Raw genomic sequence first — 25621 nt, forward strand, 5'->3', positions numbered from 1 at the left:
AGTAATTTTTAGCAAAATCCATGGCGAAATTTGAACATATTAATTTAACAAATCGGAATGGCGATCGGAAAACAAACGTCATGAATGTTTTGCTTTCTGCGAACGAAACCGAACACTGGTTGAGGAAGGTGACATTTGCTCAGCTGTGATCAGATTTGTCGCTCCAAAAGCCTGTAATTTCGGTAAATTGATATGCTGTGATGTAATTAGTTTTACTTGCATCTCTTTGACAGTGCATACTCTGATGTTTTTACCAGGTAACGACTGTGCACCTGCAATAAAAACGGCACAGATGGGCGAGGAAGACATGCGGTGATACAGTAACGGCCTTTGTAGCTAGCGCGGAAAGCTTGTTCTGTATCGCTAACATCTTCCAGTTTTCAAGACCTGAAACTTGAATCATCAGCCCTGTAGTTATATATGTAAATAGACTTGAACCCATTTACATTTACCGAAGAGGTAGGCCTACGTAATGTAAATATCAATATCTCATTTTATGTGTGACTGTCAGGGTGAGCTATACTGTATTTGCCCAAAATAGGTCTTCATTTGTTTGGATGTGTAGCCATCAGCCAAAATGTTCACACAAGCTATAGAGTATGGGTGGTTATTTATAGCATAGTGATATGTAGGGCAACTGTATAATGCTTTGTTGTTGGGCCTAATCATGTTTTATGATCATGACATCAAAAGCAGTAGATCAATTACATTTCAGATAGTACAGGATTCCACCTGGCTGTTAGCTTAGCATGAGACAATTATTTGCCTTTTTTTCCTCAGATAAATATATTTTAATGGTGGTTCTCTACCATACATATTTATAAATATAACAACGAAGAAAAAGCTCACAAAGAGAGAAATAGGACATCACTGAGTGAAAATAAAGACCATGGAAATTGAATTTTAGATCCCTTTGATCTTGTTGCAAGTGAAGCTTACTTGTTTTCCACAGATATGGTGTCTGAGTCACTCTGAACATCACATTATCTGAGAAAGTTTGGGACAGGTTGTGGTCGAGTGTTTAAGGTGCTTGCCTTTTTATTCCTTTGTCACCCGAGTCATGGGTTCATTTTAATGCTGGAAGAGAAAATTTTCAAGACTCTTCTACTTTCATTGCCCTTGGGAACCTTTGGGACAAGACTTATGCGGCCTTACATGAAGTTCGCTGAAGACCACTTGCTTGCCACACAGCATGGGACACAAAACGACTATTAAATTGAATAAATAAATTGGGTTTAATGGACTTCTATAGATTTGAATGGTTTCTTTCAACAATGGATTTTACTGTTTGTGTATATTGTGTAAACTTTCATGGCACACTAAGTTTCTGCATTTTATTTAAATTTCTTTCCTGTTTTGTTTTTTTCATTCATAAATTGGCGCACTTTAGATTTTGTCTTCTTTGATGTTAGGTATTGCATAGGCAAGGACTGACCAGATTTTTGAAAGTATATTTTGCTTTTACGCTTGCTTTTTAGCGTGTGAAAAAGGACAAGACATGATTTGTTTAACTTCTGTGTTTTCAGGGCTACTTCAGTGACCATGGCTGATGATGGAGCTGACAAATCTGATGAACTGGACTGTAATTCTGTGAAGGCAGCTCAGAGTGACAAGCATTATGATGCAGACTCTGAAAATTTCAGTACTTCACAGGGTCTTGAAGCTTCAGCAACTTCTTCAGATGGATTTCGCACTCGGCCTGCCCTATCATCAGTGTCTTTAGAGAAGGGCTTGTTGTCTTCCTCAGACCAGACTGGGTTCAGCTGCTCCACACCAGTGCCTGGTGACGAAAACCAGGCTTCCAACAGCAATAGTAACAACCTGGCCTCAGAAGTAGAGGGCTTAAAACCCGGGGAAACCAATGTCTATGGCTCAATGAAAAAAGATGACAGTGGTATTGATGTAGAGAAATCGCCCACCAGTGTCAAAGACAGTTTGTTGCCTTCTGATGGTGAAGGGAATGAAAGTATTAGTGAGTCATTGTTCACAGACAGTGCTTCTGGCTCTCGGACTAACTCAATGAGTGAGTATAAAGGCAAAGCCACTATGGAAGAGGACCCCAGTGAGGTGGATGATGGAGCCTTTAGTGGTGATGTTGTCAGTCAGTCTGAGGAAGCAGGACCCCAACCCTGTGATGGTACAGACAGTTCAGTGTCAGGCCCTGCTGAGGCCGCAGCTGAGAGTGATGCTTCCAGTGCAGACATGAGGTCATCTGTCAAACGTAGAGAACGCAGACGAAGCAGCTCTTCTTCCAGTGATGATGCTGATGAGGATAGTGCAGATGAGAAGGCTAAGGATAAGCCTTCAGATAGTGATGAAGAAGACTACTCTGCTTTTGAGACACCAAGAAAACAACCTAAGCACCGCTGGCGAGCTGTGCCTGAGATGAGACTTCGTGAAGTTGGGATTGTTAATACAAAGTCTAATCTCTTGTTTCAAGAGAGGATAACTGGTTGTCTACGAATGGTGCAAAGACTTGAGCTTCAGACGAAATTGGACTATCATGTGGGGTGCGTTAACACGCTGTCTTTCAACAGAATAGGTTAGTAATCCCATTGTATTTCTGCATGTGTTGAGAATGTATTTCCACCTGGAAGATATATACCTTAAAGCACAAAGACCAGCCCCGATAGCACATTTAGTAGAGTGTCCACTTTGGGGAGATCGGTAGATCCAAGGTCAGTCTTGGGTCAGGTGAAACCTAAGACCTTAAAAAAGAGGAAGTAACTTCCTCGATTGGCATTCAGCATTGAGGGGAAAGTACAAAGAGGGTTGACCTGTATCAGTATAATGACTCAGGCAGGGTGATTTACTTGTCTTAGGAAAGTCGTCTCAGTGAAGCAGCACTAGCTACAGGAGCGGTGGAAATCCATCCTGCAACAAGGAGGCACATAACATGCACTCTAAGGACTCCTTCGTCGTCATATGAAAAATTGTTAGGTACGACGTTAAACTCCAAGCTCTCACTCACTCACTCAAAGCACAAAGACTTTAAAATTCAGTAAGCTGGATACAGACCCTGCATTATTGACACATTTGTTAGTAATGATGCTGGTTACCTTTTAGACTTCATGACATTCATGCACATTGTAGACAAAAGAAAGTTGGGGTAAGAAAACCCTCCATTCGCCCAATGCTAATGCGCGAAGGCCTAGTACCACTAGGGCTCAAACCCCAATTTCTGGTGCACCTACACTATGAACTTGAGAGAACTCGTACCTCTCAGAGGCCCTATATATGTATATATGTAGAATTTCGTCTATTTTCATAAAATTATTACCATTTTTGTCCTATTGAAGGTTCTGATTTTGCCAGACTTAAAAATGGTTTGATATTCTGAATTGAAACTTGGTACACCGAGACTAAGTATAAGCCTAGGGCTTTTCAGATAAATCTTTTTATCCTTTTGTTGATCTGTGGACAGTCAATCTTACAGTTCAAATTGTTTTCCTTGTTTTGAGTATTGATATTTTTGTTTGAGTGTGGAGGTGGGAAGGCGGTTACCCCACGTGGATGTTCTTTCCCCGTTTGCAGTGTGACACCCTCGGTTAGTTTGTTATTGTCGTACCAAGGGTTCAGAGAGAAACGTGTCTAAAGATGTACGAGTATGCATGTAGTGATGCATGCAACTTCAAACAGTAGTTGGAACTGTGAAAGTAAGTGGTGAAAAGTCCCCAGAAGAACATTTGCTTGAGAGAGGGCGTCTGGGCGGGTCTTATGAATTCTGTGAGTCACACAATGAAGTATACTTTGTACGAGTAGAGTGTATCCAGTATGTTTTTAGATTGTGTGGTGTAAGTTATGAAGACATCTCCATGTCATATGAATGATTCACCATGTAAATAGATTGGTGGTTTGAAGCTTTTGTGCTTGTTGAAGGTTGCTTTACAGAAGGTACTTTTAGCTTGTCATACCCAATTTCTTTGTTGTTACCCCTCTCAGCCTACATTGCTATGAGATTTATTTATGTTCTTGATTCTTGTGCAAGGCCATACTCAAAAATTTTGAGTTCACCAGTACAAATGTACATTAATGTAATGTAATGCTTGAGGCTTTACATCCTGTACAAAGTTCAAGCATAGCTTATGCTTAGCAAAACCTAGGAGTTCTCCGGTACCATTAGTATTAAACAATGTGACAGTGAGAAAATACAAACTAAAATGCCTGGTACCAAGCAGAGAGTATCAGCTGTGTTCTGTGTTCAAACAGCCAATATTTCTGTTAGTTTGGCGCTCGGTCAGGGCAATGTATGTGGATACAAGCTTTGTGTTTCAGCAGTCCTGCTTGTCCTTGTCCTACATGCAAGACCTTCTGGTTTGTAAAAGACTTTTTCGTTCAGATTTTGGGAAGATATTTTCGAAATAAATCTGAGTTTGCTAAGGAAAAACAATGTAAAATCACAATATTTTTCTTCGAGCAGTGACTCTCCTTAGGCCGTTTTCTTGCTAACTTACCCTGACAAGTTACTGCAGTTTCCTGCCCAACATGTGCAGATTGTGACACAGGCAGTCCTTCTCAGTCCCCTGCTCATAAATGTGTGATCCAAAATGCCCCAGTTTAACACTTAAACTAAGCACAAAATCCAATTTATTGCATCAATATTTGTCTATCCACCACAAGAAACCACACTGACAATCGAGGGCTAATAGGTATTTTGATGTGACAGCCAAATATCACGTGACTCTTTCAACGCTTATGATTGGCCAAGTTCATAAGGACTTCTACAACATGGCTACTCTGAACGAATTGTTCATCAGTGCGATATCCCCAATACTGAACTTCCTCTTCTCGGCTTTCAAAACTTTATATAATTTTCAACATATTTTTCTGCGATAACTGTGTCCTGTGTTCTTTTTTCTATGTAGATATAGTGGCAGACTGTATTTTCACTTCAAGGCTTAGGGTAGTGTCATGTATTAAGCTTTAGGTAAAGCACATTAAACTAAGAGGATGTTCCGTTGTTGATGTGCTATGTATTATTAACAGTGATTACAAAATTCACAATACATCCGGTATTTGAATCAATATTAAGGTAAATGTTAAGGTTTCTATCTAAATTATTACATGTAAATAATGTTTACCAGCAAGATGCCAGAATGTGTCTCGCTGCTTAGCTCGTCTGTACAGAGTACAGGGTGATGTTCCATTGCTGATGCTATTTGTGCATGTTAATTACTGCAAATTACTTAATTCACAAATTCAGTAATGAGCTGAAGTTTCCCATTCATGTGTCTCCTAGACAAGCTCTTTGGTGGCCCTGCTACCAGGGCTAAATGTGGTGTCGTATTTATGAATTATTTTATAAACATGTATCTTTTCGTCAGGCTCTGCCCAGTTTCCTGCCACCCTAATCATATAAATGAAATATTCTTGAGTATGGTGTAAAACACCAATCAAATAAATAAATATGTATTTCAAAATTTATCTTTTATTTTACATATGAGTGATTTTTTAGTTAGCTGTGAAAACATCTCATGGCATGAATGATGAGAAATTGTAGACATAACATGCAGTAATGTATTGTTGTTTCAGGCACGTTGCTGGCAAGTGGCTCTGATGATCTCAACATTGTGTTGTGGAACTGGGTCAAGAGCAAACCTGTCTTGATTTTTGACAGTGGCCACAGGAGTAATGTATTCCAGGTCTGTACCATTTTTAGTAAATGTGTTCACTCTGAGAATACAAGTTCTTTAAATCTGGTGCATTTAACTGCATAGCCAAGTAACTGTGTTGGAATTGAATTGATGGAGGTACACTGTTTTTCTACAAAGGAGAGATGTGGATTTCTTTTGTTATTGTACAGTGTGTAATCTGAGGTACGTGAATGGGATAAATCTGAATGTAAGCTAGGTGTGAGATATTCAGTGAAGAAAGATTGCAGGTGAGCAAGATTTCACAGTGCACCTAAATATTTTGTTCTGTTAAACTATATTTTATATTCTAGATAACCATGTTCAATGTTGCTTCAAACTTAAGTAGTGAGCAGTAATCCCAAAAGAAGTAGGTCTGAAGTTTACTCCAAACCTTGTAGTCTTTATTCTTTTCTCTAATGCATCACTGTTTGTGTAGTGTTGTGCTTGTAAGGTTGTAAGGGAAAGAGGTGGTTCACAAGCATGATAGCATATCAGCAGAATTTTTTTTTTTTTACACACATTCAGAGACGAGTTTTGGCGTGAAATTTTAATGATAATGCCCACTGTTCTTTGTACATGTCTTCATATGTTAAATCAGGTTAAATGTGACATGCAGAGTTTCTATAAGGTGGAATATATACCAATTTGGACATCCTTCACAATGTGATTTGTGGATTGCTCTGATACGTGTACTTATATATCCTTTATTTTAATGCAGGCCAAGTTTATGCCTTACAGTGGGGATTGTCACGTGATCAGCTGTGCCCGAGACGGTCAGGTCAGACTAGGAGAGCTCTCCCTCACAGGGATCTGCAAGGGAACCAAGAAACTGGCTCAGCACAAAGGGGCAGCTCATAAGGTTTGCCGTGTTGTTTTTCAGCCTAAAGAAGCCTTTGATAATGTGTGACCTTTGTAAATGCCAGTATTATTTATTCCTTCATGTCCATTAGTACATCCATCTGTACATGTTAAACAAGGTAATATCCTATAAGAGCTATATTTAATCTAATCTGTTTAATTCAATAAGAAAAATGTTTGGTGGTACAAATGTGAAGTGTTATATTATGTTGTATGCATGTCTTTGTTCATGGACATGATTACAATACTGTGCACGCATATATAATTTGCAGACTGTAGGTGCATAATGGTTACCAGTGGCCAACTGAGACTTGGGTTGCAGCTTTAATATGAAAGTTAAGAAAATATTTGACTGTTTCTCTTCTGCTTAGCTCTTAAATTTTTCAAGGAAACAGATTGTGACAAATTTACATGCCAATGTTAACTTGAAAGTGTTGGGTTTATTTTCAGTTGGCTTTGGAGTATGACTCGCCATACACATTTCTGACCTGCGGAGAAGATGCTGTGATGCTGGAAATTGACCTCCGTGTTGACAAACCAAACAAGTAAATATATTTTATTTTACTGCTGTACATGTCTTCAACTGATAAATCCATCTCATTATTTCATAAGGTTAGTCAATCTGCATGTGTTAAAAGAGTGTTGAATAGACTACAAAATTGTGGTTTCTCAAGTATCAAAGGGTAATAAAACAGTTCACCTCTGTAAAAATGATTGAAATCTATAGTACCATATTTTGTCAGTTTTTGCACCATATTTTGCAGGCAAAATGCAGCTTTAAATGCTTCCAAGAGTACAACATAAAACATTAAGATGCCCTATTGTTGTAGACTGGGAACCACCAAAGAAAACGACCGTAAAGTGGCCCTGTATTCCATTCATTCTAACCCATCTAACTCATATGAGTACTGTGTGGGAGGAAGAGATCATTTCATCAGGTAAGGCATTTCACATACTTTGGTATTCCCCTTACCACTGTTAAATGCTAAACTGTCTTTCTGTAAGGTATCATTGAGAGCATTAACTGAATGAGTTTAACCATAAGGGGGCATCTGTGGGTGAGTGTTTAGCGTGCTAGTGCTGCACATGCACTCTTGCTGGCTTTCTCTCTGCTCGTATGTGGGAGGGCCTGTTGGTAGCCTGTGGATGGTGGTGGGTTTCCCCCATTCTCGGCCTGGTTTCCTCCCACCATAATGCTAACTGCCATCATGTAAGTGAAATATTCTTGAGTACAGTGTGAAAGACCAGTGAAATAAATAAATAAGTTTAACCTTAAAAAAAGTTTGTGGACCCACTCTCTCAGTGTTTTTTGGTATATTTTCAAGAACCTATTCTTGTTTTTTTTTTTTTTTTAACCTTTCGAAGGCCTCCCCAGATTTATTTAGAACAAGGCCAAATCTATATCCTTAACACCATATTCATCACTTTGTCGCACCGACTAGCAGAATTCAGCAAAGTCAAAATGAAATAATGTGAAATTGCAATCATTCATAGTTGAATGGTATGACATAGAACTTCACGTAGTTTCAGTTGACTGATCAAATTTAGCGAGTCAGAATGACAAACTGCAATGAAGGAATGTCTTTTCAGTGACTTTTTGAATGCTGTCAGCAAGGGAGACAACTTGTGATACATTACAGTTCACTCCAACAGACCTGTCTTGTTTATTTTTTTTATTTTTTTTTTTTTGATTGGTGTTTTACGCCGTACTCAAGAATATTTCACTTATACGACGGCGGCCAGCATTATGGTGGGTGGAAACCGGGCAGAGCCCGGGGGAAACCCACGACCATCCGCAGGTTGCTGACAGACCTTCTCACGTACGGCTGGAGAGGAAGCCAGCATGAGCTGGACTTGAACTCACAGCGACCGCATTGGTGAGAGACTCCTGGGTCATTACGCTGTGCTAGCGCTTTAACCGACTGAGCCTGTCTTGTTTACAAATTGGTTAAAGTGTCAACAGCATTACATTGAAATCCATTCTAAATGCATCTCCTATATATCCTAGATATTTGAAAATTTCTAAACCAGTGCATGTAAAAAGTTTTCATGTTTTTTTTTTTTTTTCTTCAGAATCTATGACAAGAGAAGGATTGATGAGGTAAGAAGAGCACATGATATTCTATCAGCAGTTTGTATACATGTTAGTGCATGTAACCCATTTGTCCGCATAACGCATGGTTGGCACAAATAGTTTACACAAACATTTTACGGCAATCAGTCTTGTCTCTACATGGCCCAAAAACTTTGAACTTGTAATACAGAGTAAGGTGTAGTCCACAACTGAGACATAGTAAATGTCCATGTCAGTAAATATCTAGGATTGGTCTTTATATTGATTCATTTCAAAATGGGATGTAAAGAAAGAATTTGCACAGTTTTATGAGCTTGCATCATTAGAGACACAAACAAATCATTTTGAGGTCATTTTCATAATAAGTGACATGCATCAATGTCATTTGCAAACAGTGCTTTAGTTGTTGAAATTGTTAAAGATTTGCAGTAATTACATATTCATGTACTTGTAAGAATATCTAGGAGCACCCCTGAGTGAGAGTGCTGAATTCTGTCTAATTACAGACTGTGAATGGAGGGGTACTGAAGAAATACTGTCCTCAACACCTGGTAAGGTATTTGTTATATTTGAACTTTAACCTATACAGGTATGATTATAAATTCCAAAATTTAAAGCCATAGTGTTATAAATTAGTAATAATTGTTACTTTTGATTTTTATAAACTGACACCTTTGCTGAAGTGGGCTATATTGTTGCGCCAGAAAAGTTAGGTTTAGTATGAAGTGTGAAATAATAGTACTATAAAAATGGATGTTATGAAAATTCATGCTTGGCTTTGTTATGTTGAGACCAAATTGGGTCTTTGATATTTGTGTTACAATGTTGTGTAATACAGGAGTTTCGAGCTGGAACTCTTTTGTAATCAAAAGTAAAAATAGCCCTACTGTGTCATGTGAATGGAGAAAAATGTTAGGCAACCTTTGTTGACATTAATTTACCGTTCACCTGTCTCACCTTTTTCCAGTGGCACAAATGACACCTCTTTCCTTCAGGAACTTCACAAACTTTCAGATTCTCAATCTTCTCTATCATTTGTCTACTCTAAATTACTTTTTATGAGACTTTTTTCAAACGTCCATAGTATAGCGAATCTGATCAAATATGGTTGCCTGACTTGTTTGACAGGTCACATGATACAGTTGAACTTTCTCTACCTTCAACTCCTGTATTGCCTTTGAATCCTTAAGGGTTTGTAGTCTGACTGTATATCTTATGAAGTTAGCCTATTTTTTTTCTCAAATATCCAGCATACAAACATGCAATATACTGTTGTGCACATATAGCTTCTCTCCTGAATGTTCTGTTATTAACAGATTTGTTAATCTAAATAGGACATACCATTCTTTTATGCATATTTTGGCAGATTTTTTTCTGATTTGTTTCTCCACCTTAGTTAGGATGAGAACTAAGTCTGGTGAGTTTGCAGACATGTCTAAATCTTTATTCTAAATTCTTACTAGCTTTCAGTCCCCTGGAATAGGGCAGTGATGATGCTCGGATTTTGTTTTTTGATATTTTTGATTTTTTACAATATGTATGAGATATTTTTAATTATTTAATATCTTCTCTCATTTCAGCTTAACAGTGACATTAAAGCTAATGTAACTTGTGCCTGCTATAATTACAATGGATCGGGTGAGTTACTGCAGACTGTTGGTACTGATAACCACTCTCCAACACCTGAAATATTTTTGAATTAAAAGTGTTTCGGGATGTTACTTGGGTTAAGATAATTTCTTAAAGTGTTATTTTCAGTTCCTGGATGTGGCGATCTTAACAGCATTTTGAAAGCACAAATTTAATTTCAAAGATCAGTGTGTACTACATGTGTAATACACTATTGATTAAACCGCAAGGTATTTATGATCTGGCATCCTAATATTCTTCCTGCCTACAACAACTGAACCTATGATTATGGAGAAGTTTCATAATGCTGCTATTTCATATAACATGTTATTTTTGCTAAATGAAATTGACATCTTGTTGATTATGATTCTCTTGTTGATTCTCTATTTATTGATAGCTACTATTTGAGAATACAATGATAAATTTACTACAGTTGGTGTGTGTCCACTGTTTTTTTTTTAATCAGTGGTTTATTCTGAGAAAATTATGTGTGATTTTTTAAATCTTTGAGTGCATTCAATCCTTTAATCAAGATTTAGTCCATAATACTCTATTCCTTTAATACACAAGTTTTGATTTAATGCTGATTAAAGGAAGTTATTGCTTACAGAGGTCCTTGGAACATTCAACGATGAGGATATATACCTGTTTGACAACAGCCACTCTGATGGGGCAGAGTTTATCCACAGATACAAGGGCCACAGAAACAATGCCACAGGTAACTCATCAGCCTTTCATATTGTTCCAGAATATGACGTTTCCAGAGTTACTGGGGCCACATGTGGTTATAATGACCGTATCTTCCCACTGTTTGGTCCTAAGGTAGCTTGCGGGATTCCAAGCTCAAATCAGGAAATAGTGAAATGTGGTGAAAGTCTAGTGGTCTTCCTTTTGGCGCTGTGAAACTTTAACTTTTTGAGAAGTTACCTTTGATTTATTTATTTATTTGATTAGTGTTTTACGCCGTACTCAAGAATATTTCACTTATATGACGGTGGCCAGCATTATGTTGGGAGGAAATCAGGTAGTGCCCGGGGGAAACCCACGACCATCTGCATGTTGCTGCAGACCTTCCCACGAAGTTACCTTAGAAAAAACAAGACCTTTGTTACATTTTCTTCCTGAAGTTCGCGATGATATTAATCATTTTATGTATATGTGGTTGATTACAACATCAGAGGCATTGTTACCATTGCTTTAAAAGAGTTCCATTGGTGTAGCAGCTCCTTTGCTGTTTCTATTTGTCAGTGAAAGGAGTGAACTTCTATGGCCCCAAGAGTGAGTTTATTGTGAGTGGAAGTGACTGTGGCCATGTGTTCCTCTGGGATAAGGAGACTGAAGAGGTGGTACAGTTCATGGAGGGAGATGTTGGGGGTGTGGTGAGTATATAACCTGTGAGGGAGAATGTTCAGATCTAGCTTCGAGGTTTTCAGCATTTGGAATTATTCCACTATTTGTGGAATAAATTTTCTACATGTATATTTGTGCATGTTTTTCATTGGTTTACGTTGAAGCAATTGGTGGTGTGTTGTAGGTGAATGTGTTAGAACCACACCCTATGGCCCCAATTCTAGCGACAAGTGGTCTGGATCATGACATCAAAATCTGGGCACCAACAGCTCAGGAGGCTACTTCTTTGAAGGGACTGAGGAAGGTAAGACGTTTATGTGGTACAAGTTTTTGTTTAATATTTACCTACACTCTTGGGTATTTTACATTTTACTTGAGCTATTATAGCGTCAACACTTGTATTTACTAAAAGCAATGTAAAATGATAAGGATCGAGATAGTCGGCATTGCTTTCTTAAATTGTAAAAAAATAGATTGTTTTAAAGTGGCTATTGTTAGTTTGGGAGGATAATACGCAAACAAAAGTTTTCTGTCATTTCCAATTTTGCCTGTTGTGACCTCATGCAAGAATTGAGTGAGTGAGTGCTTGGGGTTTAACGTCGTTCTCAACAATTTTTCAGTCATATGACGACGATGCAAGAATTGACGTCAAGCATCACTGATGTATAGCCACAAATGACAAACTTCCAAATGCGCATGGCGTTATTCCGGCATGCCTGATTCGTTGTCACATATGGATTATTATCACGTTACATCAGGAAACTTTTACAGAAAATGTAAAATAGGTCTCTCCACTTATTGAGTTAAATTGTAATATTCATCGTAAATATTTTAGGACTGCTGCTACCGCCACAGTGTCAGGTACCAAACATGCTCTTGTGGGATCAGATTTATGACTATCCTTGTCAGTTTTAAAAGGGGATTATAACTCAGTGAGGTGCCTAGTTCTAAGTGCGAAGCAGATGGAGTCCTCAGGGCCTAATCTAGCTACTGAAGGGAAGGGGGTTGAACCTCATTGTTGTATCTTTGAAGATGATGCCAGCCTCGGGTAATTGTACACTGAGGAGGGCTTTATTAGGCCTCTGTTGTTGTTCAGTCCTGGCTTTGGCCAGGATATCTGTAGATAAAGTAACTCGCACTACTTACAGGAGCTCAGGTGACAATAAGTAGTTGATGGCACTCATAGAACTTTGTGCAGTTGTCTTTGACCAATTCGGCATTCAAATGTGTACATGGGTAAGTTCATCAGTAACTGACCAAAGTTTGGTGGTTTATCAGTGACACTGGAGTGAAAACATTTTGAGTATGCGGTTAAACAACAATCAGTCACTGACTTAGTGTTCTCAGGTGTTCACCTGGTAATTGTGTTGTAGACAATGAGGAAGAACCGACGTGAGCGTGAAGATGAAAGGTCTAATGAACCCGAGATGATTGATGGGCAGATGCTCTGGTTCCTTATGCACCATATACGCAGAAGTACCCGGCGAAGAGTAAGTTACATGTATACTTGTATACTGCCAAGGTTACAAACTCATGATATGTATAAATGTATACAATGTAAGTAAATTTACTTCGAAGCCGGACATCTGTGGTACCTTATCCTTATTTTAATGTCAGGAAATGAACAACAGAGATTAGATAAAAGATCATTATTTGTATTCAGTTGTGCCAATTTAAACTTCTGCGTATTTTTAGATGTGAAAAGTGAAACGCAGCACAAATTGAACGATTTCTTCTCCTCTGCCACCACATTCTCTTGTCTGCTATTAACTGTGAAAGCCTCTGGGAAAGACCAAGTTTCCACTAAAAACTGGGGGCTGATTTCAGGAAATCAGATTTTGTTCACTTCAGTTCCAAAGTTCTTTTTAGTTTTTGCATTAATTTATCTCTATGCACCATGTTGTCTTGTTAGCTCACCTTATAAAGGATACCCTGAGTGTTGGCATCAGCGCCCAGCTGTGTAAGTGTCTAACTGTCTGTGTGTCTGTACAGGCTCGTCAGGATGGGGAGCATGTGTCCAGTTCATCAGACAGCAGTGACATGGAGTCAGACGAGGATGAAGTAACCCCTGACCGTATGCAATGTGCTCCGTCCTAGAGCCTGCCAGCCTACCTGCCTGCCTGGACAACATTGGCACCGATGTACAGGAACCACTAGCACAAAATTCTTCTAGCTTATGGAAATAATGGTTACCTTGGCAAGCTTTGGCGTAGACATGCTGCCATGGTAGTCTAGGTAATCATAGGCTAAAGGAAGGTTGTGCTAGAAGATTTAGAATTTTTGATGGCTTCACCAGACAGTTATACTTGTTACCTGTTCGAATTTGATTTGGATACAGATAAGCAGTCATACTGCCCTGACTATGAAACTGGTACCCTGTTATAAAGCAGTAATGTTACAGCTGGTCAAATACACTTGTAAGTGATTACTGTTTGAGTGATGTTTATTTATTATGTATGAAGTTGTGTGAGTTTGTTTCTATTTTAATCACGCAACTACCTAACGTTAAATTTAAGCCTGGCTTATATTCATAAATAATCCTATTTTGTTAATGATGTTGCAAAGAGGCCAAACCTACATCCCGCCCCAAATCTTATTTGATATATATATGCATGCACAGAATGTGAAATGCTTGCGCTGCTGTATTCACTATTCAGTGCTTTTGTCTGATAATTTACTTTTTGAAGCCATAATCTTGCTTTCTTGACCTGTGTAAATACTGGCACAATTTCATTTATATCAGCTATCCACGAATAGTCGGTTTTTCGGAAACATGTTCCACTGTGGTAATCCTGTATGTAATGTGGAATCTGCGTATTGATAGATTTGTTATGTGCCAGGAGTTTGAGAATACACAGGCTGGATATGGAGCTAGTGTGGCTGGCCAGCAAGTGTTCAGTAGTTCCAGCCAGAAAGTGGTTATTGTCAAGACTTGGCTCATTGGGTTATTTCTCAATGTGATGTACTTTCCCATACATGAATAAATGTACATAGCTTGTGCATGATTCAGGAAAACACAAAAATTACTGTGCACATGTTTCCATATCAGCCCTTGGTACTCTGTTGATCATTTCAGGTGTTTTTTATAGCTGTGTGTTAGTCTATGGCCATATTATAAGACTGATTCTGTAAGTACCTGTAAGCATTAATCTGTTGATCGTCTTCTGAAAAAACTACATGATTGTCTCTACAGGCCCCAGTGACCTCTTACAGACTGGTACCTTGCCCAGAATTATGGTCACTTTCTAAGCTGGACTCTTTGTTAAAAACATAGGAGCCAGTTTAGAAAACTAAACCTGAACTTAAGTGTCTTGTTGACGAATCTGTCTCGCACTGAAGTTTTGTAGATTTATAGAGCTACTCCAATTCTCAGGCAAAGTGTTTTGTTCAGAACAAAAATTAAATTATGATTGAAAAATTCACAATGTATTGTTAAAGTGTCCTTAAGATTCCCAATTTCTGCAAACATGCAAAAATATGCATTAATACCTTGTAAAAGTGTTACTGTTTAGGAAATCAGTCTCGATTATGCTTATCAGTTAAAACTTTTTTTTTAACACAATGACTTTGGAACTGGAGTAGCTTTTCAGTAGTGTGTTTTTCTTTGTAAACATGCATAAAACACCACTTTTGCTTGGTTATTGTTTTCATTTAAATGATGTTAATGTACTCTAAATTATGACTTAAAAAAGGAAATTACTGTTTTATGTCCACTGCCCCGAAGAAAATTGAAGGTATGTTCATTCATATATCTTTGGATAAATATATTGTTTAATAATTTAAAAACTAAGATTCTAATATGGCACCAATTTTACAAGTTAAATTACAAGGATACCAAGTTCATTCCTTGCCCTTTTGCCACTGGCGCCAGAACTGATGCAGTTTCTTGTTCTGTCTTATTACTGTCAGTTCATCCAAACTGCTTGTTTTACAGATTAAATGGAAGGAATTTTTGAGTTGTCGTTGGCCTGAAAGCTTTCCCAGGTAGCAGCCCATGCATACTGGTGTAGTTTAAGTCGCTTTGTGAATGTTAACTTTGGGTGTTGACTAATGTTATATGTTCTCCTTACCAACATCTTGGTGCGTGGCGGTTACAATGTTTAACAGTTCCTCCTAGCAATGACAGCTGCCTGTCTCTATGATTAACCTGTACAGTAACAACAGAATGTTTTTTGGACAGGATTGTTCGATAAATATTGTTATAAAAAAATGTCCAACAGTGCTGTTAGGCCTGTTGTGTTCGAATTAAAGGTTTGTTCAAAGCAAGTAGAACCGTGTTGAGAAAACACAACGTTTTCAATAAAATATTTTGCAAGTACAGTGGTCGTTCTGTTTCTCATTCTCTGGTGAATGTTTATTCCACGACATATGTACAACAGCGAACAAAGGTTAGTGACTGGCAGTTATACTTTTATGTGTACCATGCCAGGTGCAGATGATATGTGTAATCGATAACTCATCAGTTCTAAAAACTGCTTTCTAGAGCCACATTGCGTCAGAGCAACTTAAAGAAATGGACAGGAAGGACGAGGAGCAGGCAGTAAGCTGTAGAGTGGTTAAATACGGTTGCCTTTCAGTCACTAGGCCACGTGATAAGCGGGTTCAAACCCGGCATTGGACAAGAAATTTGTAGAATCCCATACTCTCCCTATTCTTGGGGCCCTGATGGCAATAAGTGGTGGACGACAATCGAATGGCCCTTTGTGCAGTCAAGTATGTGGGAATGTTCGTCAGTAACTTGCCGAGGGTTTCTGTGGTCTCTGTGGGGACTATGACTTTCTCAACCCAATGAAAAATTGAATACTCTTGAATATTGAGTTAAAGATGCATTTAGAACAAGAAATAACGGTCGTCATAAGGCACACAACTGATCTGGCAAAAGTTGTCAAATTTCTTCAGTTATATTAAATGCATTTGAATGTCAAGTTGGTTTACATGGACTACAAGTATGTTTGTATGTTTGCGACGTTGATTAATTTTATGTCGATACCGTCTAAAATATTGCTTTTAACATCACAGCATTGTTTTACCTACATGTAATTCTATTAAGCCTTGGGGCTAGGGGGCGTGTAAATTGATACTAGTTAAACGTTTACACGAACAGAATAGACTTTAAGTGAGGTAAACTCACATGAGGCCGCATTTCACTGTTTACATGTTACTCTTTGCCAACTATCACACTGTCGTCGCTTTCCACACCATGTTGTTGTCTTAAATATCGGGGATACAATGATAATCTGCTCTGTTCTCGTGCTCTAACATTCTAACATGAACATCACATTCTTATGACCTGGGAGTTCGTGATTTTTAATTCAGCTCCTGTTGACTCGGTCAACGTTTCAGCTTCAGTGGTTCAATCCTCCAAGCTGTGCCCTGTGTCACCCACAGACAGGCGTATAGTATATAGCAATCTTCGAGCTGATTAACTTTGAAACACCGCATATCAAAGCATGGAACTATCTTCATGTGCAGACGAAATTGAAGTTGGAATCCGCAAAAGGTGGGGGCTAAAAAAAAAAAAGAGACAAACTGAAGACAAAAAGTTAAACCATCACGCCTCCAAGGGAGAGGAGAGTGGAAAATTTCTTTCACCCAAACCACGTCTTGCCTCCCTGAGAGAAAATTTTGGAAAGGCCGGAAAGATTTATTTATTTATTTGATTGGTGTTTTTCTCCATACTCAAGGATATTTCACTCATACGACGGCAGCCAGCATTATGGTGGGAAGAAACAAGGCAGAGCCCGGGGGAAACCCACAACCATCCGCAGGTTGCTGCAAGACCTTCCCACGTACGGCCGGAGAGGAAGCCAGCATGAGCTGGACTTGAACTCACAGCGACCGCATTGGTGAGAGACTCCTGTGTCATTAAGCTGCGCTAGCGTGCTAACCAACTGAACCACGTAGGCCCCGAAAGGCCACAATGGAGCCACGCTGCCTTTTATATGCTAATATCACCGTAGGGATGAACCCTGCCATGTGATCATCACAAGTGATGGTGCACAGAGGTTATCAGAACTCCGCAACTCACCCCAAGAAGGGGAGATCACTTCCACAGGGGAGACTACTTTTCCAAAGGAAGCGCTGATCTAGAATTAAACATTATGAAATGATAATTTGTCCACACATAAAAATCATTATAGCCTGTCTATAATTTGTATTTCTGATTTCTGTGATTGAAGAACTGAATTATTGGTCTTACATTTAGGAGAATAACAGGGCGTTGAAAAGTTTGGCTGCTGTGTAAAAGGAACAAAGGTTGAGAAAAAATACGTTTCTCCTCAGGAAATCATTAATGATTTTAGGTGGATTTTGCCATCAGCAATGTTTTAGCTTGGACGTGATGTATATAAGTATGTACCAAACCGTCAGCAACTGGATCGACAATGAAAAGAGACGTTTTAATGCCAGTTCGGTTTATCGGGATTATAACACCTCTGTTACATCGTCGGGGACTCTGTGGCCTCTTGCTTAGCTTGCTAATGCAGCCTCTCTCATCGTAATGGCGTAAAACTCAAGTCAAATATATAAATGTTACATCGTCACCTTTTAAAGTGAAACATTATTGAATATGACGTGCGTGATAGGAAACTTGTCATCATGTGGAAGATAGATATGATGTGATGGTTAAGTGCCTGGCACGCATGTGATCACTGTATGACTCAGTATCAAGTTTTGGGTGTGTCACTTTTTGCCCTGCATACTGCATATAAGGCCCTATGATTGGTTATAATACTAGCAGGGGTACACGCCATGTTGCTCTCTGAACTTATACTTGACGTCTTACATGCTGCCTTTTTTCTCACCGTAAGACTTGAAATAGGGCAATTTTCCAAACATATAAATTTTGTGGAATAATTTTATCCGCGATATAAACAATTTCTTCGTGGTTGAAATATGTTTACAACAGTTGAAATCATTTTACTATCCAAAATGTTTCCCTATGTAACAATAATTTCTTTTCTAAAACGTTTATTGGCTATGTATGAAAAAACATTTGTTATCTTTTCCTGATAGGCTTTTAATTATATGTGGAAAACATACCAAAAATCTGAAGGGCACTATCAAACCATGTACGTTTTCAAGACAGCAACATATTATAGAGCCTTCTCTAGTCAGAGGCACTGTGTTAAGGGCGGGTATGGTGGTATCATGCGCTTTTTATCACTTCCATGGAGAGTAAACTTGGCACAGGCATCGAACTATTCGTATTTTGTATAAGCAATAAGTTGAAAGAAGTCTCGGACATACATGCAGTACGCAATCTGCGCACATGTTATCGGTAAATTTCAGTGTTGGCTTCGTTTAACGATATTTTGGACTCTCTCCAAAATATATTCCAAAGTTGTTTGGTGTTAGTTTCAATAATTGATATAAAGTCGACAAGAGACACTGCCTGTGGTATTAATTATGAAAGAACTTGAGTATGGTCAGTCACAAGGCATTATACTGGCATTTGGGCCTACACGATGACAGTATGCTGCTAGTGCACAGTCAGACTGGGGTTAAAACATTCGCGTGCATTGTAATATTTTAACTCACCATAACAATCTGAAGGGAAACATTGGAAGACAGGTCAGTACAATTCATTTTCTCAATTCAGAAATTACAAACCTATCAGGGCAACAAAAATAAAGTTATAAACGCTGTATTTTGATGTTTTTAGAATAGTTTTTATTATAATGCATTAATGAATGATTTATAATTCTTACATCGTATTTGGTTTACTTTTGGACAAAATAACATATAGCCCACAAATTAAGCGTTGATAAATAATGTTTAAATAGTATTAGCTTTTCCCATACCAGCAAGACAATTTAATTCCTTATTGAGTGTTCCAGTAGTGTCTTGGTATTTCGAAATTAGGTAAATAATATAATTCTATAACAGTCAATGTTTCACGTTTTATGTTCGTATGCATTATAATATGTATAGAGGTCATTACTTCACGTTTAAAGGAGAAGAAAATTTAAATATCAAACAAATACCACTGAAAAGAGAGTATGCATTTCCTCGCAGGTGCATACCATAAAAAATTCTAATATGTACCTCAAGTTGATAAATGACAAATAAAGTCAGCGCCAAAATCCGCTACGGGCGACTCCATTTTGCCTAAGAACTAGTCCTGAAGTGTTAGGAGGAGAATTGCCGTCGGAAACCGCCGAAGAGTAGTTCGTACATTTCCGATAGAACTCTTCTTCCCAGAAGGTAGCGAACAGTACAGTTCGTTTTCCGCTTGACGATCGGGAAACCGGAACGTTGGAAGTGGGTTCCGAGTTTACACGAACAAGCCGGCAGTTTTAACGACTCTCATTGGCTGAGAGGCAACACACCCCCAGCATACATTACAGGGTGTTAATGGTAGAGGAGGCGATGGACTCAGCGATTTATGCCAGCTTTACTGTTTTCAAGCTTTATGTGTACGGCGAGGAAAAATCGCCAAATTATGCAGCAGGCACCATCGGATAAATAAAATCTGGTGTTTTCAGCCTATAGTGTCATTTTTTAAATTTTTTTTCTCCTTTAAATGCTTTTTTCTTACAGCGATACAGTTATGACTATTATTCATTGTCCATCTTTATTTTCTGTCTCAAAGTCTGATTAAAGTCTCAGAATGCTCTCGCAATGTGTTGGCTGAAATCCATAAATTGTGAGGATGTGATAAAAATGTCACGTCAAAATGTGATAAAATGAACAAAAATATCAGATCGCAGGTTTTGATGCGTTTCGTGCACCGATTATTAACGTGATAAGATCCACAAATTCTCGACGTATTTATCACATAACCTGCGTCTAAATGTTGTACTATCCAGTTGGGCAAATTCCTGTAAGTGCCGATCAGTGACCACAAATTCGCGATGTATTTAAAACATAGCCCGTGTCTAAATGTTTTGCTGTGCAGTTGGGCAAATGCCTGTAAGTACCAATCAGCGTCCACAAATTCACGACGTATTTATCACATAGCCCGCATCTAAATGTTTTGCTATCCAGTTGGGCAAATTCCTGTAAGTGCCAATCAGCGACCATTTTAAATACAGCAATATATAGATGTTGCTGTATTTTAACAAAATCATGACTGATAAGGTTTTTACCGTATTTGGACAAAAATCATGAAAATAGATTTCACCGTATTTGGCCAAATTCATTACATTCTTCATTCAAGTGAAATTAACAGATCTGTGATGATGTCAAGCCGAACAGAAGCCATATTTAAGCTCTAACTAGTGGGCGGAAGGATATTCTATGCCTACATTCCCAAGATGGCTCCATTTCTCCAGTGCCTGACGTCCACGCTTATTTGCCTGATCCAGCTATGCATCAGCACCTCTGCCAGTCTCCAAAGTTACGGGTAAGGCTTCAAGTCAAGGAAAGCTGTATACAGTGTGGTTCCTATATACTGTGATATACCATCTTGTAGGTAAGTTTATTCTATATACTAGAACCTGTAGCTGATTGTCTATAGTCCACGTTTTTTCTTTAATGTTTTTTTTTTGTAGGGGAGTACACTATAAGAAAACCACTAACGTCTGGGGTCTGGTGTGAAATACTGCATGGTGTTCCATCGTCAAAGGCCAAATTATTACAATTTCGATAGAGCGAAAACAAAATATCTGGCCCATGAGAAAAAAAAAAACAACACATTATGCGCATTACAACTGAGTTGTTCAGCATATGCGTTCATGACTTATGATGAGTTTATTACTAAATTATTAATGACAGAAAATGACACACTAGTTGCTTTGTTCTGCCTGCAAAAAGCCATTAATATTCCACTAGTACCACATATGCTTTGGGGAAAACACCATCTATGTTTTCCATACAACATTTCAACAGGGCATATTTCATAAGTACATCTTTACAACAAAAGACTAATGACTCTGAAAACAGTTGAGGTGTATATAAATAAAGTTCTCATAACTCTTAACTAAGAAAGACACACAGTAGCCCAATTGAGTTTAAAATCTTACAACATGCATGCACGAGAATGTTAACTGGTAAAGGTGAGCTTAATCGTACCAAGTAACTTTTGAAGATCGTTTTTACTTTGTACTGGTCATTTGTGGCAGTTGGTGAGAACAGACATTTAACCACTGTAATGTGCCTTTAACCATTTCAACAGGAATAACGTATGTTCCAAAACGTGTACCGAAGCCTATACGCAAGTGGTGCGTACGTCTTCTGACTGTGGTTTCGCAGGATGGTCCACCTGTACAGCATACAGGTAAAGGTACAATTTGGATGAACCAGTATAGTACGTATATATGTTGATCGATGTTCAGTTTCGGTTTACCAACAGGAGGTTTAATAGAAATATTGAAAAGGTAGGTGGTTTACCAATTCAAGAGAGTATTTCATGACTACTCGAACGATATATTTGGTCACATCGGACAAATTCATATTATTTGTCCCTTCATATGTGAAGCTACTACATTTGCGAACTGCCTCGTTAAAGAGTTTGAAACGGTAATCTAAGAAAGGGAAAAAAGCAGGACACAGCTACACATTCGGCCAACAGAGTTTAATAAACAATTACATGTTATAAGTAGCTGCAGCAAATAAAACTTATCCACCTGGATTTTAGTTTTTATTTTGTGCACTTCAACTGTTCATGGCCTGCATTCGTTCTATGTTTTAATAATATCTTATTTTATTTCGTTTACAGATCTGGGTCGTTTGAAAGATCAGCCGTATGTTACGAATGTTGCCCTGGTTGGACTACCGAAGAAGGATCTGTACACTGTGATATAGGTATAACACCAAGCTTAGACAAGAAAGCAACTACCTTTGGTGGACTAGACAAGAAAGCAACTGCCTTACGTGGGCTAGACAACATAGCAACTATCTTCTCAGGACTAGACAATACAGCAACTACCTTCTCAGGACTAGACAATACAGCAACTACTTTACGTGGACCAGACAATGCAGTATCTACCTTTTGTGGATTAAATAATACAGTATCTCATCTGGTGATAAAGTGCACACACGAATAGAATCCTCATAATACCGACAAAATCAACACTTTGTATATTGTCTTGTTCTTCATAGCGTCTTGTTTCGGACTGGCCCCTAAAGGTACTTGTCGGAATGGTGGCCGTTGTCTGCGTCCAGACGTGTGTTCATGTCCAACAGGAACAGCGCTACCAGAGTGTCAAGGTACGAGTTGTCCATGTCATCGTCACAGTGCTAAAGGGCTGCATATTTCGTCTGTAAAGTAATAAATATTGGTATAAAATAAATTTATCCGCTAATTCTGAAACTCCTTTATCAGTTTCAGCCATATCATGACCACACCTTCTATTTTCGGCAGGATAGTCCAAATACCACCATATTTATAAATGCTCCACCAATGCAGCCGCTGTGAGCTCATGCTGACGTGGCCGTGCGTGGAAGGTCTCACAGCAACAAGCGGATGGTCGTGGGTTTCCTCCAGGCTCTACCCGGTTTCCACCTACCATAATCTTGACCGCCATCGTATAAGTGAAATATTTGTGGCGTAAAACACCAATGAAATAAATAAATAAATCAACGCCATACCATACCATAATCACCAACTCAACAACAACACTGACCGCTAGGTATCGCCGTTTTGACGCCGGCTGATTACTATATCAACATTAGATAGTTATTTCGCTTCAGATATTGACGAATGCCTAACTGACAACGGAGGATGTGATGATACATGTCAAAACAACGTTGGTAGTTTCCAATGCAAATGTTTCACAGGGAGAGGCCTTGTCGATGACAAACACTGTGCACGTAAGTATCGCATCTATAAGGCTATTGCCTGTAAACCATAAATCATATTATACAGGTCCATATATTAAAGGAGGAAATTTAAATACCAAACAAATACCATTGAAAAGAGTATACATTTCCTCGCAGGTGCATGCCATAAAAAACTAGTCCTGAAGTCTTCTGTGTTGGGAGGCGAATTGCCGTCGGAAAACGCCGAAGTAGGCCTACAGTTCGTACATTTCCGGTAGAACTCTTCTTCCCAGAGGGTAGCGAGCAGTACAGTTCGTTTTCCGCTTGACTATCGGGAAACTGGAATGTTGGAGTGGGTTCCGAGTTTACACGAACAAGCCGGCAGTTTTAACGACTCTCACTGGCTGAGAGGCAACACACCCCCAGCATAAATTACAGGGTGTTGAAGATGGAGGAGGCGATGGAGGAGGCGATTTATGCCAGCTTTACCGTTTTCAAGCTTTATGTGTATGGCGAGGAAAAATCGCCAAATTATGCAGCATGCACCATCAGACAGAAAAAAAAATACACCATCACACAGAGAAAAAAAATTACATCGTTACATCTTACATCTGTCTAATTTACATTCTCAGCGATATGCTTTGGCCAAGCCCCTGGAAAGTGCCAGAATGGAGGGACTTGTGTAGGCATCGACAAGTGTGAATGTCTTGTAGGCACCAAAGCTCCAACCTGCGAAGGTAAGTGATGAAACATTCATTTATTAGAAATCACCTGCATCTTTAATTTGAAGAGGGCTTTAAGTGAATACTTTTTAAACATTTGCATAAGCAGAATAGAATCCTATCTGAGCTCAATTGACAAGAGGTCAGATTTCACCATCTATGTGCTAACTATCATACTGTGATGGGTTATACTCTCCATTCTGTAATCTTCTGCCAAGAAGACTTTTCTCAGCAAAAATCGTTAGTAAACCTTTGTATTGTGATTCAGCTATCAACTATCCAAGATAAAACATAGTATTGTTCAGTTATATATCAATCGCATACTTAGCGGACTTGCTTGGAGTTTTTACGTCGAGCTCAAAAATTTTTCAATGGGATGACAATGACGAGTCATTACATGTAGGTGTGTGTACATATACTGTGTCTTCTGGTGGCAGAGCGAGTCCATGCAGCCTATAGTGCTGCCGGCACTGAAGTATCTTTTCGAAAACAATAACCATAGAACTCCACCCAATCACAATACACTGACCCCGGGTCAAACAGCCCTGTTTCTTTGCGTCCATGCGTCGAAACAGACACTCGTATTCCAGACGTCAACCAAAACGAACGTTCCGGGGCAATAATCAGAAGGCCAATTCCCAGTACGACATTTAACACAAAGTACCAAAGCCATGTACAAAGCATCAAACCCAAAGTTTCAAAGGGGATATAACAAAATATACAAATATTCTTATGTGCAAGGTAAATATAATACGCGGGATATCTCTGACTTGCAGCAAAACCTTCATATTTCATTATCTAATTGACCGATTGATATATTCAACATATTCCAGTTGTGATATTATTCCAGAGAGTTTTATCTATCTTTTTGACGATTGCATTGCATTCTGCTTATATGTCCAGACGTGCATGGTTGCAGTTTATTTATTTATTTATTTATTCAGACGTGAATGAGTGCTTAGGGGAGCATAGCTGTTCGCACCAGTGCGTCAACACACTGGGAACCTACACGTGCACATGTAACCCTGGCTACGGGTTGCTGAGTAACAAGAAACACTGCTCGCGTGAGTACGCTTAGGAATCGCCAAGATGACAGCTAATCATGAGCCTTAGCCTTCACCTATGACCATTTTCTTAAGCTGTGGATATATTCACATATTTATTTATTTATTTTTACGTCGTACTCAGGAATATTTCTCATACACGACGCATGACTATATTCTGGTGGGAGCAAATGGGGCAGAAATGATCATCTTTTGTACTACAGACACAGTCTATTATAGTTATCAGTGTGTAGGGCCCTATATTGTCCAAAGCAAACCCTGACATTTTATAGCTGGGTTTATACGAATGAACCATATATTGTGGACCAAGCACTGATGCCATGGAACACGCGGCTAACTTTACAAATGCGCGGGTGTGATTAACGAAATGCTATGAGAATTGCTTCATAATGCCATGAAAATTGCTTCATTATGTATTTGGGGCAGGTTATTTTACAACATGGTTGAACGCATTGCACAAAACCCTCTCGCTGATTGTTCCATCGACAAAAATTACCAATTTTTGAAGTATGTCTTTAAGTCATGATTTTCATCACTTTTTATTTTACCCTAAAACTGCACAGGGTACTTTGGAGCAAAGCGAAATTT

General features: G+C 38.7%; 2 protein-coding genes across 2 annotated transcripts in view; both read left to right on the top strand.

Annotated features, from left to right (window-relative positions):
- Positions 1-102: 102 nt before the first annotated feature.
- On the top strand, positions 103-15862 carry LOC135469587 (DDB1- and CUL4-associated factor 8-like). The gene is made up of 14 exons (XM_064748079.1): positions 103-182; positions 1527-2542; positions 5533-5642; positions 6352-6492; positions 6942-7036; positions 7322-7429; positions 8565-8592; positions 9072-9116; positions 10146-10203; positions 10805-10912; positions 11443-11573; positions 11729-11848; positions 12918-13034; positions 13537-15862. The coding sequence occupies exons 2-14, from the start codon at positions 1543-1545 to the stop codon at positions 13639-13641; spliced, it is 2166 nt and encodes a 721-aa protein (XP_064604149.1). The 5' UTR covers positions 103-182; positions 1527-1542; the 3' UTR covers positions 13642-15862.
- Positions 15863-23591: 7729 nt separating this feature from the next.
- The window catches only part of LOC135463588 (fibrillin-1-like), a 41356-nt gene continuing 39326 nt past the window's right edge, over positions 23592-25621 (top strand). Inside the window, exons 1-2 of the mRNA XM_064740906.1 lie at positions 23592-23658; positions 23880-23984. Of these exons, the coding sequence (XP_064596976.1) occupies positions 23592-23658; positions 23880-23984 (172 nt within the window). The remainder of the gene's footprint in view (positions 23659-23879; positions 23985-25621) is intronic.

This window comes from Liolophura sinensis, chromosome 1 (genome assembly GCF_032854445.1).
Source record: "Liolophura sinensis isolate JHLJ2023 chromosome 1, CUHK_Ljap_v2, whole genome shotgun sequence".
NCBI classification, from domain to species: Eukaryota; Metazoa; Mollusca; class Polyplacophora; order Chitonida; family Chitonidae; genus Liolophura; species Liolophura sinensis.